The 19263-nt window shown below is 40.5% G+C and overlaps 1 protein-coding gene across 1 annotated transcript in view; it reads left to right on the top strand.

The window, feature by feature from the left end:
• Positions 1–18937, top strand: part of ZCCHC24 (zinc finger CCHC-type containing 24) — a 113520-nt gene extending 94583 nt beyond the window's left edge. Inside the window, exons 3-4 of the mRNA XM_086467127.1 lie at positions 8341–8505; positions 18824–18937. Coding sequence (XP_086323253.1) covers positions 8341–8505; positions 18824–18937 — 279 coding nt within the window. The remainder of the gene's footprint in view (positions 1–8340; positions 8506–18823) is intronic.
• The last annotated feature ends 326 nt before the right edge of the window (positions 18938–19263 follow it).

Raw genomic sequence — 19263 nt, 5'->3', positions numbered from 1 at the left:
TTTAATTAATTTAATAGTTTGTTTTCTCAGGCTGTATGGTTGTGAGCATTTACATGTTTTCTCTCTCTAAACTAGCTGTGGAGTGATGTCTAGGATTCACAAAGACTATCAGCTTCTCAGAGCACTCAGCATTTAGTAATTGACATATCAGATAGTAACTAATATTTGGCAGTTCTGCAAATATTATGTTCCAAACTGACTTAGCACAGCTATGAGTATTATGTGTCTTTGGCCCAAGGATGATTTTAGTGATCAGCTCAACTAGGCATTTTGTAGCAGAAGAAAAGCCTTTGTTCCAAAAAGCATGGGTAGGATTATGAAAAATCTGCAAAACCAGATTTTGATTTAAATGTTAGAATGTTTGCCAAGCCAGCTTCTTGGATTTCTAGACATTGATCAGTATGTCCATGACAACCATGCCTATTGCTTTAATCATCATCAGAAACCATGTGTGCGTTATTCATAACAAATACTACCATACCTTACACTTGGTTTACCATTGTGGAAATGAGATCAAAATCATAGTTAACTTACAATATGTTGACACCACTGATTTTTCAAAGCAACCACAATATACATGCTCATATATTAAAATGACAAACATAAAATTGGTCTTCTGCCATTTCAAAATTTACCTATAAATGTTCATTGACGCAGCTTCGTCGATATACTTTTAAATGTTTCCCAAAGAATAAGGGGAATGAAAATGTTTGTAACAGCAGAAGTAAGGTATTTGTTCAAGCAAAATAAAAAGGCTAATGTTATTTTGGATTGCACACTACACAAACTTTCATGTTTTGTTTAATACTTTGCTGCTGGAGAATTGTATTCCATTCTGGACACCACTCTGCCAGAAAGACACTGACTGCAGGGCCAAGAAAGTAGAGGACAATATTTATGCTTGGTAGAGGTACGTGTATGAAGATGAAATAAAGAAAGAAGAAATGTGTGTAGGAGCAAACTTCTGTACACACTTGACTGTGAAATTGTTGTCTACATAATGTGACATACATGTACTACTAGTAAGAGCACAGTATATGGTGACCCCTGGAGTAGCAAGCAGACACACAGGAAGCCTAAGCAGTCTTATCCACTTCTAATTTTACATTTCTTTGGGAGGCAGGCATCGGCTCCAGCAACTCATTGTCTCCCTTTCCCCAACCTGGTGCACTAACAGCGAGCAGGAAGGCTACAATACACATACCACCCTAGAGGAGAGGTGCTGAGAAATCCTACCAACTTTATCAGATGCTTGACTGTAATAGTTTCATTATTTGGCACCTCAATACAAAGCCACCTCCTACCTTGGTCAGGTTTTGAGAGTGGTACAAGTGTGATAGAAGGTTTCAGATCAGCAATAACAGCTAATGAGCTTTAACTGCCGTGAAGAATGAGACTGTTTCTGTGAAAGGAGTGGTGGAAGGGGGCTTGAAAACAGATGATCTTCCAACACAAACCATTCTGTGATATGATTCTATGATGCTTCCAAGTGATGATAAAAGCCATACAGTAGACTCCCTAGTCAGAGGCTGAAGTAGCCTTAAGCCTTGTGACAGACAAGACCCCTAAGAAGATCCCAGTCAAATAAAATACATACTGGCCTCCTGTTAAGCTACACAAACAAGTTTGCAAGATTTCTTAATTTTTCAGCCATGTCTTGCTCAGATATAATTTTGTCATAAATCCTTAGTCTGGAATATCCAATACATCTAGAAATTCCATAATAACTATTGTTCAGTAAATCAAATAGAAGTTTTTATTTAAATAGTAATGCTGTAATGAAGTCTGCTTTCTGACTTTTCCTTTTCCTTTAACTGACCCATATCAAGTAAGAGTTCTCATCATATCGCTAATGCACAAATTATACTAGAGTCAAGAAGGCTGAAACAAAGCATTAACTTGGTTTCTGTATTCCCTAGATGCTCTTCCTATATTGTATATACTAATTAAAGACGTAGTGACAGTTCATTTAAATACCTCAGAAGTCTCCAGTGTCACACGTCAGCAATATCATACACCAGCAGCACGGACTACATGCAGGAAGGGAAAAGAGACCATCTACGTTAGAATTCATTTCCTAAACATATAACCTCTCAGTCTACATATTCTGTTGATAACCAGATTTAAATTCATACAAAAGTCAGGAAGGGCAAAGAAAAAAGTTCACCAATCTAAGGATTCCCTTTTATGTGCCATTTTGGCATAAGCGTGCAAGTGTGTCCTCATTCTCTACACAGCCTACACAGAGCTGAGAAAGATGAGAGGACTTCAGTGAATTTCCCAACACTCTACAACTTGCTGCAGAGTCAGGGCTAGAATGCCAGGATATCAAATATGCCAAATCGGCCCTAATACTTTTGTTTTCTAATTGAAAATTTTGGGTATGCTTTACCACCATCATTTTATCTTTCTCAAAACTATGCATGTATGGTAGCGCAAAATAAGAGGGCTAGTTTTTGTTAATGCCATCTCCTAGTTCTGCTGACTTACAATTGAGAGTGTCAGAGGGCTCACATTTCAAAATACAACTCTGGCCCTCCCACTCCCGCAAACCACTTGGAAGCCAGTCAGTGCACCAAGCTGGTGTTTGGTATTATTGCTCTTCTGCTTTATTTGATGAAGCATCCTTATAAGCAGACCCTTACAGAGCTCTAGGAAGGGGATCCACTTGCCAGTGTCATGTTGACTTCATTCTTCCCCCTGTGCTGTACACCTTTCAGCTGTGTAACACAAACTCAGGGGAAGATGAGGGGAAGAGTGTTAAATGAAATGTTCCTCTGCATTTCAGTTTGAGGGAACTCTCTGCCCCTTGTTGTTTATAATAAATATAGCTCTAAGCAGGGCATGTGGCAGGGTTTGTTTGGGTTTTGCTGACTCTGCAAACTGATAGAGCGAATTGTCTAGGGAAAGCAAAGAGTCCTTTTTTATCTCCGTCACTGCCAAGTGATTTGGCAGATTCCTGCACGAGATGCACAATCCAATAGGTTGAGAAAAAGCTTGGCTGGACAGTTACCAGCATAAAAGCTCAACTTAAACACTTTTAAAATCTTATGGCAAATTTGTGGTTTTGGCTGAAGAAAGGAAGAGGATGAAAAATAGAGGCAGCTGGGTGTCAGTGAAGAATGGAATATCAATGTCATTTTTGTTGCTGTGCCACACACACAAAAAAACCACTGGCTTTGTACGTACATTGGATCTAGCTAAGGCAAACATGTGCACTGGCTAGGTAAACCTGCAAAGATTATTTAGTTTGTCTGGAAAACCGAGGTGATGTATCACTGTCTTATGAATCAGAGCACAAGGTCCTTTCATTTGGCAAGTGCTAGTGGACAGAGGGCCTGGCAAGGGCTTTTGCAGACTCTATGCTGCTTCCCAAATTCAAGGCCAGAGGGAGTCCCCCTCAGCACTAACACCAGCAGTCCAAGACTAGCTTCAGTTTGTGCCTGAGGGCCATGAGGAGGGAAGGGGCTCTGGGCCACCACAGCTCCCACCCCAGGGGTACCTTGGGAAGGAAGGCTGTCCCCTCTGCAAATCTCCTGCTGATTTCCAAAGTCAAAGCACCACGAAGAATCTGTTTTAGGCCTAGATCTGGACATTGAGACATACTTCAAGTAATGGCTAGTTTCTGGTGTTTCTAGAAAAATCTGTTTGGTTTTGATCATCCTCAAAGGCCTACCTGCCCTGGCTGCATGGAATAGTCTTTGAAATGTCTGAATGAAGATACATATCATAGAATCATTAGGTTGGAAGAGACCTCTGAGATCATCTAGTTCAACCGTTGACCTAATACCACCGTGCCCACTAAACCATGTCCCAAAGTGCCATACCTACACGTTTTTTGAACACCTCTAGGGATGGTGACTCCACCACTTCCCTGGGCAGCTTGTTCCAATGTTTGACCACTCTTTCGGTAAAGAAATTTTTCCTGATGTCCAATCTAAACCTCCCCTGGTGTAACTTGACGCCATTTCGTCTTGTCCTATCACTTGTTACTGGGAGAAGAGACTGACCCCCACCTCACTACAAGCTCCTTTCAGGTAGTTGTAGAGGGCGATAAGGTCTCCCCTCAGCCTCCTCTTCTCCAGGCTAAACAACCCCAGTTCCCTCAGCCACTCCTCATCAGACCTGTTCTCCAGACCCTTCACCACCTTTGTTGCCCTTCTCTGGACCCGCTCCAGCACCTCAATGTCTTTCTTGTAGTGAGGGGCCCAAAACTGCGCACAATATTCAAGGGGCAGCCTCACCAGTGCCGAGTACAGGGGCACGATCACCTCCCTCCTCCTGCTGGTCACAGCATTTCTGATATGGGCCAGGATGCTGTTGGCCTTCTTGGCCACCTGGGCACACTGCTGGCTTATGTTCAGCTGGCTGTTGACCAGCACCCCCAGGTCCTTTTCTGCTTGGCAGCTTTCCAGCCACTCATCCCCAAGCCTGTAGCATTGCATCAGGTTGTTGTGACCCAAGTGCAGGACCCGACACTTGGCCTTGGTAAACCTCATAGCAACGGCCTCAGTCCATTGATCCAGCCTGTATATAGCTGTTGGAGAGCCGTATAGTCACATAGCAGGAAAAATGCTGGGACCTTTGGTTTTATAGAGTAAGCCTGTCAAATCAGCATTTAAAGCATAAAATTGTCAATTCCCCAGACAAAAAGAATGCTGAAAATGTAAAAATCTTGTTCACGTTGTGGTTTGTAACCTAGTTTGAATATTATTTCAAACATGGTAAGGCAGATGTTCCACCAAGCTTTTGCAGCCAAGGGTAGAATCTGGGCCAAAGACTACCTGGTCCGAAAGGCAACAGGACAACATATGTTAACATGGTAGCGACAAAATGTTTTGTCATTATGAATAGGGGCATAACTTTGCCAGGTTAAATCAAAACATAAATAAATCCCTATCTGCAGCAAGAGTAAGAAAAGGTAATGCTCAGTGAGTGAATGCTCAGGGTGGGGAAGGAGTAGGAGGTTAATGGTTTAAACAAGGTAAATCCCACATTTTATAAAATAAGAGTCTTTAGGTTAATACCAAAAGACAAAATGTGTCTTCTTGCTCTTTTTTGGCACTTGGTTAAGAAAAACATTTGGTGAAAACAGTTCTTGCCCTCCAGCTGGATGAGCACTGAGACACCTCTGTCACAGAACTACCGGGTGCTCAAGCACCCTGCCAGGCAGGTCTGGCTGCTTCTGTGCCAAGGAGCAGGCTGTTTCTTGGAAATGTTTATGCAATTCAACTGTGCTGCTGCTGAAGCCACAGACATAAGAGAAAAGAAAAAAAAAAAAAAAGAAAGAAAAAGAAAAAAGAAAACACCGGGCCTCAGACCTCTCAGGCCACTAGTGTATCTTGCTCAGGTTTTGCCTTCCACCAAATACTGTCAAATTTCTGTTTTGTTTGGGCCTGAATGGTGGAGGAGTTGGAGAGTTGCCTTCACTGCTGTCAGTGCTTCCTAATGATGTTTCTCACTAGAGAAAATGAGCTTATTTGTTTGAGAATCCAAATTCCCTGTGGGGCACAGTTTGGGGAACTGAAGATATGGGAAGGAAAATAATATCTGTCAGGGCAAAGTATAAACATCCATAAAGCAGAATAGCAAAACACCTACAAAGAATGTAGTAGCTTTGCCAGCAAACTAATTAAAGTCACTGAGGAGGGAGCTGTGACAGCCAGAAAGTTAAAATAAAAATAAATCAGAAGTTTAGTCTAGCAATTATAACAGGAAATTACCGCTGGAGTCAGGGCTCCTCCATTCTTTTCCTGGTTCTCCTTCTGATTTGCTGAGCAAGTTAGAGAACCCAAATTTTAACGTTAGCTTCTAATTTGGAAAGTCTCCATTTCTGATGCCCAGCTGCACACACAGAGGACTTCACCGACTAGCATCTTCAGTGCCCTCCTGTGCATTTGTGAGGGCAGAGCATTTCAGGACATTGGCATCTCTGAAGTCAGCTACCTGACCTGGAGAAACCTACAGTTACCAGCCCACTCAAAGTGGCCATCTCTGAATTTCCCCTGTCTGTGAATTGTGGCTAGAACAACATATTGCTGTGGGAGTCTGATGTTTAAATGCTCTTCATGGCTGGCATAACATATTGCAGTGGGAGTGTTATGCTTAAATACTGTTTGGAAACATTTAGAAGACTTCTCAGACACTCTCTGTCTCCAAAGTTAGTGCTGTTACTTTTGGAAATAATGCACTCTGTGACCTTGTGTTTCTTAGTAGGGGCAATGAAGCTGCATTTCCAGGTCTGCCTGCAGGAGGAGTTTAAGTAGAGTGCAACAAACTGAGAATCAGAAATAACTCATCTTCTGTTCAATAACATAGCCCCAATTGAAACTACAAATAAAGCAATCTGTGACCCCTCAGGAGGAGGGGGAACATCTCTCAATCATAAGAGCTCACTGTGCACCGGGTTCTTACTCAATTCCATGAAAATTTCTAAATGAAGAGTGCATGTGGCTCCTTCTTATATGGACTTGAGTTGTGCTACCAATTCCTCAGACACAGAGCCAAATTAAGTGTCCAGAATGAGGATATCTCCATAAATTGATGTTTTCCTGCCCTACATTCAATTACAATCTCCCATCCTTATCAAGGGACACCATGGATCTGGGTGCCTGCCAGCACTTGTTTAGTCATGGAAGTCCAAACGTTTCTCATTATACCAATGAACATTTTTTTTTCCTTCTGTGCAATACTTCTGTAAATATATGTGTCCTAGTGTCAGCTTCATCTATGCTATGAATCAGAATATTCACAGTGGCTTGTCAGATTGAGTGTCATGAAGCAAATTATTATAGATGTTTGCCTGTGTGTAACAGAGTTTGATACTGCATCTGATCTTTTAACAAATAATATTGCTATGCTGAGGAATAAGCGTGAAAAATAGAGAATGTTGCTTACTGACACTACAGACCAAAAAAAAAAAAAAAAAAAAAAAAGGCCAGGGTAGGTTTGGGATCCTCCTGCTCCTCTTCTGCCCACCAGTATAGGGGGAGCGCACTAAATGTTCCTTTCCGCCTTGCTCCCACATGCGACCCTGGAGGTAACACAGTGTACACCATCTCCATCAGCCACGGGAGTTCAAGTCTCAGAGTTCCTGCCAAGCTCAGGTCTTCTGCCAACCACCTGCTTTTTCAACGCATGTTTTCACATAGAAAGCAATTTGGACCTACACACTGAGAAATCTACAAGCTCCCGAAACAAAAACAAACACTTTCCCAGCATAATGGGTCATTTAACTTTTGTAAACTTAACCTGGGAACCTTAAAAAAAAAAAAAAGCTGCAGAGGCATGACATATAAATAAATGACAAAGAAGCCTTTGATAGGCGATCATGCCATTCTGCCACTATACAGGCAAAGTATCTCCAGCTAAGCAACAACAAACAAAATACTGTGAATACATGGGCAGTATTTCAACACCTGCTAGAGACTGTGGGAAAATGGCTTCATCTTTGCAGCTATCTTCAGAACAGCTGTATGCAATACTCTCATCTTCACCTTAACATATTAGCATATTATGTACCTTACTATGTGTTTGTTAAGTACAGCACACAGTTTTAGTGAGTGTATTTAGAAAAAATAAAACCAGTATTTGTGTAAGGTCATTGTCTACTCTACTAGCTTCCCTAGATAAAAACGCTTTCTTCAGGGTACATTTAACATTTAGACATCACAACATTCTATTTGAGAATCCCGTCCTGTTTCCTTCAAAATGTAGAAATCAGTGAAACTGTTTACCAAGAGCAAGAAACCAAATTAAGTTCATGAAATTAATGATTTCCACTAATCAAAAACCATGTCTTGCCTTCATAGTCAATTCCAGTTTGTGCATTCCCGTATAATAATGCATATCCACATACTAACGAATTGCCAATATTTCATTGTTTAGAGGCGCTGCAAAGCTGCATTATAAAAAGTCTTCTTAATGATAGGTTCTAGTCAGGAATTGACAAAGATCTAGTTAAGAAATTTACTAGTGAGCTACTTCTCCAGGTGCTATATATAATACTAGCAATATGTACTCAATAGAGATGATCTTATAATGAAATGGATATTAAAACTATTAATTGCAAAAGGCACACAGGCATGTTTCTAAATACTATGTTCAGTGTCACAAGTGTTACAAGTCTTCTTGAACTTCTGAATACTTTGTACAGAAGTAACTCTCAGAACTGTTAATCGCTAGCTTTAACACATGAACTCTTCATTAAGGGGATATGACCTTCATGTCTGCCTCCAGTATCTTTTGCCCAAAGTTTCCTGATTAAAAGTAGCCTTACTTTTCTACTATTCCCCCACAACCCTTTTTGGTCATTCATTGCTACTTGCCTTTGTTTTGTAGGCTCGTCCAAAAGGAGAAGGCCTTACTCCATACCAGGGCAAGAAACGCTGCTTTGGTGAATATAAGTGCCCCAAATGCAAGAGAAAATGGATGAGCGGAAACTCCTGGGCTAACATGGGACAAGAATGTATCAAGTGCCACATTAATGTTTATCCTCACAAACAGGTAGGAGAAGTACAGACCTGCTAGCATACAGGTTAGGAACTAGGAATGCTCTTGACTTTGTAAAGCATGGGTAAGATTTAAATGGGACTTGATGTAGACTACAACACACAAAAAATTGTTTCCCACATGTGCTGCTATTCTCAGTCCTGGAAATCTGGACCAGTGTCATCAGAGTTGCAAGATTTGAATGTCCTATCTTTCAGTAAAAATACCTCCAAAACAAATCTTTACCTGTCTTTATTATAGAAACAGGCTGCAGGGCCTTATAATCTGAGATGGAGTAAAACAACTTCAGCAGTAGCAATGGGCCTCCTAGCTCTTCTGATACTCTTCATATTTACACCAATTTAATGTTTCATTCCACTGGTGTCAGTGGAGTTATTGCCCATGTGTACTACTGTGGTTTTTTACCTTATTTTTGAAATAAGATTGGATTTGGTCAAAGGGCTATGTCTGTTTATAAAGGCTAGTGATAAAAGACAACAATACTAAGATGACTTCTGCCTACAGAATTCCTAAAGCAAGACAGCCTGGTTAAAGAGAGGTTTCTGTTTCTGTGACACCAGGTGATACACAAGCAAAGAACTCCATGAGAAAGTGTTTTATTAAGCTGAGAGAGTCAAATCTAAGAAGTAGCTGTGCTAGGAAAGCTGTATCTGCCCATCCTGTTAGCCATAGCTCACATGGTACACACAGTCGTCTTTCCTGCTCCTTGCAGGTTGCAGTCACATCTATCCCTTGAGGTAATTTCCTGCATTTCTAGTTCACGATGGGAAAACTGACTGCCAGTTCCTTTCATCCCACCAGAATTGGTCACAAGAAGTCAACCACTTCAGGGGTCTTTAGTGGGAGACAGACAGACCAACTGCGTGAGTTTAAATCCCTTGTTTCCCTGACAAACCAGGCTACAGACTGGCTGTCAAAGCTGAATTTTCATTCAGAAAGTCACTTTTGACAATCCCATGAAAAATAAATTTGTCCATCACTCCAAAATTTGAGAGGGGTTTCACAATATTGCATAAAATTGTTGTGGATGGAAAAGTGAGAGTTATTTTAAGAATTTGGGAGGTGTGATTTGCCTCAGGTGTAATTTGTCCCAGCTGAATCTCAGTAATAAATGGAGCTCTGCATGGGTTAAGTTACCTGCTGCCCAGCCAGAGAGACTGCTCAAACCATAGACAGATCATTTGGATGTACTTGTAATAGGTACACAGGAAATTCCATCAGGAGCCTTAGGTGTCTCATTAGTTACCTAAGTGCTTGTAAAATTGCTATAAAAAACTCTTTCCGTGGGCTCGTAAGGAACACTTCATATCGTTTCATGAGATTTTTGGAAAGGAGGATGTCCAGAAAAAAAAAACAAATCCTGAAGAAGGATACTGTGACTTTGTTATGATGAAAAGACAGAGGAATATTGAAATTTTCTTGTGACAAGCAAGAAGGGGAGATACAAATAAGTTTATTAAGCTTTATCCCACACAGGAATATCAAATCAGCTATATTTCCTCCTCTTATACACGTGCGCATATTCATCTAATTCTAAGGGCAAGATTTGGCTCAGTCTCTATGGCAACATTGCATTCCAATATGCAGCCAAAGTATTGATTTAGAATTGCTAGTATCTCAAAGCAATATGAATTGCAGTTAAAATGTAGGTTTTGAAGCCTGTCACGCTTGTGGCAGAAGCCTTGGTTTAAACTTGACATAATTCACTACAAGATGATCATCCCTTCTTTCTATCATGGGAATATACAGTGAACTTGCACAATTCCCTGGCTAAGCTAGTGAATATCTTGTTTCTGTTGGCCAGTTGAGATGATGTGATCCATTCCCCTTTCTCTGGGCTAATGCCACTCTGATTCCAAACCTGAAAACAAAGAGTTCCTCTTTAGAAACTGCAGTTCAATTTCCCTGACAAAACTGTGACTGGAAACTATATTTCAAGTGATAAAAACCAAAGACCTCCTTTTTTGTGGAAGCATACATATGGAAGGAAACTAAGCAATTTTCTTTCACTGACTTACATGAGAATCTCAAAGCTTCCAAGGTCTCTGGTTCCTTGCCTCTGTTTAGACAGCTTGTGTAGACAACCACACCAAGATCTAGGCTGAGAAATGAAATCATTTATCACATACATGGAAGTACAGTCTTGGGGGTGAGAGAAATTACAAGATCATTTATTTTATAACACAAGTTTATAAATATTTACCTCATTCTTTAAATTCTTTCCATCATTTACGTTACTGTTGAAAGGGTCACAAGAAATTGCTCAAGAGGTATCCCATCCATACTATATAAGAGTCATAGACCTGGGAATATCTACATTTTGTAGTAAACAAGGTTTACAAGTAGTCCCTGGGGCAGTAGAGTCTAATCTACATAGTAGTACTAAAGTCAAAGACATGCTGTGGAAGGGTTGCTGTCTACAATGCTTCCATAAGCTGTGCTTGCCTTGAAGCCATATACATGGTATTTTCCAGGGAATAATCACAGCATGTGCAATGCAGGTTTCCACAGCTGACCCCCATTGCTATGTTTCCACACCATTCCCTAAGGTCACTGTAACTCAGGATGTGGAAGAGCTTTGCTCTTCATATTTATCCATCTGTTCACATCCCACCAGTAGGTATTGCAGCTATTTGAGGTCTTCAAGCATTTCAGCTAGGCTTCCAGATATAAATAGCTTGCAGCCAGTCACTAGTGCTCTTTCCCAAACTTTGAATTTACAGCCTCTAAAGATTTTACATCCTGTCATCACTGCCTCACCTCTGTCTGCTACTATTTCTCAGTGTTGCTATCATCCTTTTTCATTCTTCCGGAGGTGCCCTGTACTAGTTCTGATTAAACATACCAGCAATAGTCAGACAGTAAAGAAAACAGCATGAGTTCATGCACAGAGCCAGCAGCAAACAGGCTGCATGTGGTCAGCAGTGCTTCTTGACAGAGCTTACTGTTTGCTAACCCATACATGTTTTTTTTGTCCAAGCATACAGCTCAATGCCAGATTCTCTCTAAACATTTATCAACATTTATCTGTGTGGTGTTATTCTGCACTATTTTGGAAAATATGCTCTACCCAAGTCACTAGTACTCTTACACTAATGACTATATTTTGTAAAAGCATAGTGAAAGACATTTCATTAAAAGTCCAATATTTCTAGTTGGAGAGTTAAAGCACAAAAAATCTTACTGTGCACATAGGATTGTTTTATTAAGTTTGGGGGTTTTTTTTTAATTAGTACTATTACATCACCTTAACATTTTCTGTATATATTTCCTATTTACTTTTTAGATTTTTATTCTTTTGTTGGCACCTACTATAGGAGAGTCCTCACTTATGTTTGAGTTCCTATGCATTTCTAGAAGTTTTCAGAAATAATTTTCTGCCCGCCCCCAGTGCATTACTGGATGTCCTTAGCTAGTGATGTGCTCCTACTGCCTTTATTATATGGGATCAGAGTATTTTCATTCTCACCTGAATCTTCTATTAGGCAGCTTTTCCAGCTTAAACAACTCATCTAAGAAAAATGTTGTCTCTCCCTAGAAGCCATGCTTCTCTTGTGCCATTTTAACTCCGTTCAAGAAAAAGAAATCAATGTTTCTGTTTAGTAGTGTCTATTCTTTCACTGCAAAGTCACCACACTATGTGGTGTGATCATAGCACAAGTAATCCGTAAATGGATTTTTTCTTTTTCCAATTTAACAAAACCCAGACGAACTGGTCAGACCAGAGAAGTTTGACCTCTATTCAGGCTCAGACAGTATCTACCTCTAGTGAAATAAATTATTTCTACTTCCAAACAATCTTGTTGATATTTCTTCTCTGCAAGGTGTCAGAATTCAGCATCTCTTTCTTATTCCTTGCCCTATCATTTTGTAAATATATCATTGTGACCTAACAGATAAAAAAGGTATCTTGAACATTATTAAAAATTAAGTCATTTTATCAGCAGATGAAAATCACTGTTGGTGCTCAACATTAACTATCCTTATGTCAATTTACAAGAGCCTCCACAACTACAAAAATTACTTAACTGCAAACAACTCAGACCATGTCTAAAGCAGTCGGGTGCCACATTTCCTTAGTGAGACCATGTTATAAAAAGTCTCCATTCACAATAGTATATACAGCATGAAAACTCATACCAGGTCAGATCAACCTCCTCTGTTCCACATCTGATCCTGGGCAGTAGAGGACACTTACAGGAAAGTGTGGATATAGAGAAGACACAGCAGCCATCTCCAAGGATACTTTCTCATCCTCTGGTATAGTCAAGTGAGTATCTCACTAAAGAGATGGACCTCTGTAGAGTCTATTCAATAGCTGAAATCACATGGGCCACCAAGACTTGCTAAGTCACCCTGAATATTGGAAATTAGGATGCTTTTGTCCAATTTAGGAGAAAAAATTTGAAATCCTTATTTCAGGATTGGTTGATATTTATTGCAGTGAGTTAGGAGTTTATTCTCAATTGTCAGGTTTGTGCTTTTCTCCAGTCCTCATCTCCATCTCTGTACTTCATCTTCCTCAGTTGCTTTCCTCAATCTGTGGACTTTTCAGACCTGTAGGCCTTGTCCACATGGTCTCACAAGGAATGATTTGTGCCCGAGTATTCCCGTGTAACTGGCTCAGGCAGTAATGTCAGAGTACTGAAGCTAATCTCCACTCTGGATAGCTCTGAGGTAGCCATTTAAGCACATATGCTGAGTCTGTGAATGGCTTGTGCAGCTATGTTCAAATCTTGATTTCCTATGCATACCTTTCATTAGTGGGTCCCTGGAGAGGAGAGCAGCCACACTTCCCTGCCACCTGCTCTTTGTTCCTGAAGGCTCCTTTCACTCCAGGAAATGATCCTGTGCCAATTCCCCACAAGGAATGTCTCAATTCAGCCCTGTGCTCTTATTCCACATACCCTATCTGTGAGAATGAGCTTTTAATCTCTCTGGGGCAGGAAAAGTCTTCTCAGCAATTTTACAGCTGTGTATATACTTCAGAGTGCTCTATAAATACAGCTCTAAATCTCTACATTTAAGAGAGTCAGTGGAGCATGTATTACAAGAAGTAACACAAGAGCTTGATAGCAGGTCTGCTGCCATTCGTTCCCTAACTCATCCACAGAACAGGGAAACAGGTGGCTCTCATACCTGAGCTGCAAAACTGCTCCTCACCCCAAGGAAGCTCTGCATGCATTTTTGTTTTCATGACTAAACTGTGCGACTGTGTTCCTCCTTTTGTGTTTCCACCACATGCCTAAAGTGATAAATCTCCCCATGGAGGAATTCACAGGACACGGGGCAAAAATTGGAGGACCACTGAGCTTAAGCCTTATTGCAAAGTAGGAGACCTAAGAACTACCAAAGACCTGACAAAGCTGCTCTATGGCTATTCCAAAAGTAGTTTCCTGGGTAGTTACTTTAGCTACTCTCAACATAAACAGACATCTCAGATGGGACTTAAACCTACCTCTTATTCTTCCAGTGAATTTGGATTTTGTAGTTGTTTATGCTCCTTCTTACTCTGCTCCAGCAATGGAGCCAGTCCTTATAGCCATTCACCGGCATTCTTGGCACTGTAACAGCCCAGATGCCAAGCTTGGAACTCTCATTTTCTTCCCCTGCCTGCTATAACGGCAACATCTGCGCCTGTGGTTGCTTCCTGGCTGGCCTCTTATCAAGGCTTCTTCTCTGACTTTGTGGCTAACTCCAGTGCTGTTTGTGATGACAGCTGTTGCACTGGTGTAGAACCAGCATCTGGTGACCGACTTGTCCTCTTGGACAATATATTCTTCCAGCTGTCAGGAATTTACTGTTGGACTGGAAATAATTTGATATGTAAATACATTCTTCATGATATCCAAGTTATTACTTCCATGAGCAATGTAGTGATACCATCACAATTCCCGTACCCAGGTGCATCCACAGCCACCTTTCTTCTCTCAGTATGGGGAGGGATGGATCTGATCACTCAAGCCAAATAAACTTTTCAACAGTCTCAGCCCTACAAATATGATCTTTTGACTCTTTATATTTAATAAACCCTCCCCAGCATGCCCATACTTGTGTTCTCCAGCAGTGGGAATACAGATGACCCCAGCCTGCTGCTTCTCTGAACTGTATAAAGAGATTTTTCACCATTTAGCTCACGCAGTTATCGTTCATTCCTAGCTGGCCTGTCCCAGAGGCATGCTGCTGACAGAGGCTGCTTGCTGTCTCTGAGCATCATGCCTCTGATCTACAGCCTTCTTATCGCTGCCTCCCAGATTAACAGCAACAACTGAGGGCCTTGTTAATGTCCCTGTTCCCCCCAGTCAGACAGAAAAGCAGAAGGTCTGCTGCTCAAGAATGCACATTGCATTTCACCCTTTTTCACGAGAGCATAACTTTTTATTAGACAAAAAAATTTACAAATTCATGATAGCATGTGTCTCTTGAGGGAAGCATAGCTAGCTATGGCTCCTTAAGGCTGTCAACCTGACAGTTACCCTTCCAGCTATACTTGCAGAATACATTTCTATTCACATATCTAATCTGTCATAATCATCTTACTTGATCCATTAAGACTTGAGGTAATGAGTCCAGAAAATTATTTATAAGTGTTTTCTTACATTTGGGTTTTGATGCAATCCTTTATCCTTCAGTGGTTCAATAAAATTGTTCCATTCAACAGCAAAAAAAACCCGTCAGTCTTCTACATACAAACATAAGCAGCCACATTATTCCATTCTGCTTCTTAGTGGAAGCAATTTTCCTCAAGGATGTCCCAGTGATGTTTTCTCTGATACCTAACACTTTGTAAGGGTGAGCTTTTTGTTCTGAGAGTTTTGGATTTTTAACTGACTTGTGGGGAATGCAGAGTTCATTCAGTACATGTAGACTGGGACAGCAATAGTTCACAATCAAAAGTTAATTTGCGGGACAGGAATTGCTGTATAAATTTAAATTTATTTCAGCTTTATTCCCCTGAGGCAACAGCTTTAGTCAGTACCACCAAATGCTTTCCTGGTGGAGCTGCATAAGATTATTTCCACCCTGCAACTACCAGGAGAAAATTAAAGAAAGACGCACAAAAATGAAGAATCTGAGTGCCCATCCTTGTAGTTTTTACTGAAAATATGGACTGCCAAATTCTCAATGCTTGCATTTAAAAAAAAGGACAAAGAAAATTGAAGTATTATATTTAAATTCTCAATTTAATGGAAAAAAGCATACCTTTCCCAGAGAAACATAGCAGGATTTTCTGCTGTTTTACAAGCTCCATTTCACCTCTTTCTAAGGAAAGGAATTATTTTTTCAGCCAAATAGCCTGTCCTGTTCTCCACACCCTCTCCAAATGCATGGCTGAGCTTTCGTGCTACCAGCCTCTCAGCAGCAGCACAGAACTCTTGCAGACTCCTCAGCTATTTGGATCTTCTGCATAATTCAGGCAATCCCCAAAACTAACACAGTGTGCAGCAGCCCGACCCTGCCGCACCCCTCTTGTGCTTTGGCTTCCACCACACCAAAGCTGGTGACAATTGTCCAAGGTCAGCCTGTGCCAAGGAAGTCCAACCTTGATGGATACACAGCTCTTTGGCTGTCTAATGTCCTGCCCTTTTAGCACGGTGTAAGGAAGGCTGCAAGGGTGTAAGGTTATTACTTTAAAGTCCTCCACAATTAGTAACAGACAAATAGCAGTGGGACAAGAATAGTTTCTTCTCAGGGTGTTTGAGGGGTGGGGGTTTTTGCCTTACAAGAAACCCACAAAGATAAAACAGCAAATGGAAATAAGCTTGGACCTCATTTTATGCAAAAGTTGTATTGAAGTGGTTTTGGGACACAAACCACACAAGCACACTGCCAGTTTCGAAGCCTCAGCTCTCCACCACCTCACCAGAAATGTAGCCCAGGCTCTGCTCGCCTCCCTTCCTTCCAGCTGGCCCTTGGCAACCTGCTTTCCTGCATTCATAACCCCTCTCTCCCAAGCCTCTGTGTCGTAACACACTGGTAACAATAACATTTCTGAAATCAAAATGCTTTTCAGGCCAAAAAGCTGAGCTCAATCAGCTCAGGGGGAAAGCAAACCACGGAGAGCTATTGTTTCTGAAAACCGTCCAAAAACTCTTGGCGCTTCAAGGCATTCCCGATGTCCTTTGCACTATTTCCAGGAAAAATGATTCCCAAGACCTTGCGTATTAAAAAAAAAATCTGGCTTATATCAATAAACATGATAACTGCTGTATTTTTTTCTCTCTTTAATCAGAGCACAGCTATTATGTAGAAGCAATCAGAACTGAGTTGAATAGTCTGTTTTAATTGTAGCATTTCAAAACTCTCAAATTCTTTGTTGAGAAGCATAAATTAACTCCTGGGACTCCTGAACCTGAGCATCATCTTTGACTACATTTATGTAATGCAAATTCTTGAAGAAAATTTGTGGGCAAATATGGGTGGAATAAGTGGTAGAAAAAGCAGAAGGGCAGCTTTTCTGGCCAAATACACTTACTCAACTTGTCTATATTGTGGCAGAAGCACTGCCTGCACCAGCAGTTAGGTTCCAAGCCTAGAAACAGGATTGCTGGTTCTGATCTCAAATCCTAACATATTGACTTCCAACAAGTCATTCAAAGCTCAGTGAGGTTGCAGGGCAAGGTTAAAAGATTCAGAGGAGATGAGGGGTCTATCTGCCTTCCTTATCCCCTACCTGTTACAGGGAATCAAATTTGCAATTAAATTGTAAATTAAGTTAGACTCAAAGACATATAATATGCAGCCCAGGACAGAGGAAACTTCAGGCAATATCATGGGTAAGAACACTGAATCAGTAACAAGCCATTGGCAATCACCACTTAATTACTCCCATATATTGTTTTTACTAACTGTGCAATATAATAAGAGTGTTGCACTTATAATCCAATATAACCAAGCAAGAATTTGCAGATATCCTTACATCCTTTGTTCAGAATAATAGAATATATTTTGTCTCATTTTAGCTATTCAGAGAGCTGAGAAACCCTTCTATCCTCTGGAATATGAGCTGTTCTTCATGTGTTACATAGCCAAAAAGAAAAGCTTTGAATGTCTCTGTCCTTCCTATCCACAAGGTCTTAGATGGGTGGCTTTGGAATGAAGACCTTCTGAATGAAAACTTAGATGATCAGGTGTACTTTGAGATTTTACAGATAAAGGAAAGTCTTTAGGATTTTGGAAAGGTGTGAAAAGATGAATGGCCATAATTTTGTCATTTATATTTATCCACTCCCTGCTCCAAGAATCATATTTTGAAGAGATGAGCAAGAGTCTAGTATCCCTGTGAGAACAGTGAGAAGCTTATGGCTTGTTTTCAGATTTCACACCACATGCTATCTCTACCACTGTCCCATAGAACAACCGGTGTCTTCATGGGAAGGCACCATGCAATGAAATAATCTTTCAGGTACATTTCACAAATAGAGAAGTTATAGGTTAGGGAATTTTGTTCAGTTTTTTTCACACAAATGGTGCACTTTATGATGTTCTACATTGCATCTCTTTTTACATCTCTACCTGTTAGACTTTCCAAACACTTAACCTTACTGCAATATTTAACATGGGTATTTTATTTTCAGAATTATTGTGAAACCCTTTACATGTCACAGAAAATTAAAGAACAAAGATCTACTAGAAACAAAGCAGTTTCATTCCCTTGTTTAGCTGAATATACCTCCAATCCTGTGATTACACAAATACTATTAAAAAATACAGTCAATTTATTACTTAGGTTCAGGGCAAAGGGCTGTGTTGTGAGGTTGGGTTGTTTGGGTTTTTTTCTGTTTTATTAATAGCTTTGCTCTACTTAAAAAATTTCAGCCTCAGAAATGTGGGGCTGAGTATTGGGAAAACCTTGTTTAGCTATGTAGTATCTGTGCATGGTTAAATAGTTTTCTTGTTGTAGCAGCTAATCCTTACGTTGGTAACCCCTGCTGGCATTGCTGGGCAATGGGATTCCCTTGCTTGAAGTGTTAATGCCTTTGGTCCATCTCAGCTACTGGAACCAAGAGAATAAACTCTTCTGTGTTACTGCTTTTATAAACATAGTCCCCAATTCAGTCTTTTAGTAATTTGTTTACAACAGTTACCACCACCTTTATGAAGAAGAATGATATTAAGTTGTGAAGCCACTCTGAACCAGTGCAGAGCTAACAGCCGAAAAAATATTTTATCCTTTCAGGAAAAAAATACAGTACCTTTATAATTACTAGGACAAAGCTCTGTTAAGCACAAAAGTAGGCTTCATATGCATAATAAAGAGTAACAGTGACAAAACCTTTTATCTAATCTGATTTCCTTCCCTTTGCTGCAGAGACCCCTGGAAAAGCCGGACGGCCTGGATGTTTCGGATCAGAGCAAAGAACATCCCCAGCACCTGTGTGAGAAGTGCAAAGTCTTGGGCTACTACTGCCGCCGTGTGCAATAAACCTTCCAAGTGGCCTCTTCCCGTCCCCATCATCCTTAAAGATCCTCTGGCAGCATGCGATCAACAGCCACACAACACATCAAGATAAAAGCTAAAATAATTGCCAATATTGCCTATCTAATAATATGCCTTACCATTAATAGAATGTAACATTTCTCCTGTGCATGTGCATGCATGCAACAGGTATTTGCAGGACTATGATTTGTATACATACATATATATGTAAATATATATGTACACACACATATATAAAGCGTTACTGATAGTGTTCACAACAGAACCGTGGTTGCCGGTTCTGCTGATTGTTTACACAGACCCTATGTCAT

Source organism: Leptosomus discolor, chromosome 6 (assembly GCF_034619465.1).
Source record: "Leptosomus discolor isolate bLepDis1 chromosome 6, bLepDis1.hap2, whole genome shotgun sequence".
Lineage (NCBI taxonomy): Eukaryota > Metazoa > Chordata > Aves > Leptosomiformes > Leptosomidae > Leptosomus > Leptosomus discolor.
The sequence above is the reverse complement of the archived record's forward strand: the minus strand, read 5'-3'. Positions and strand labels throughout refer to the sequence as shown.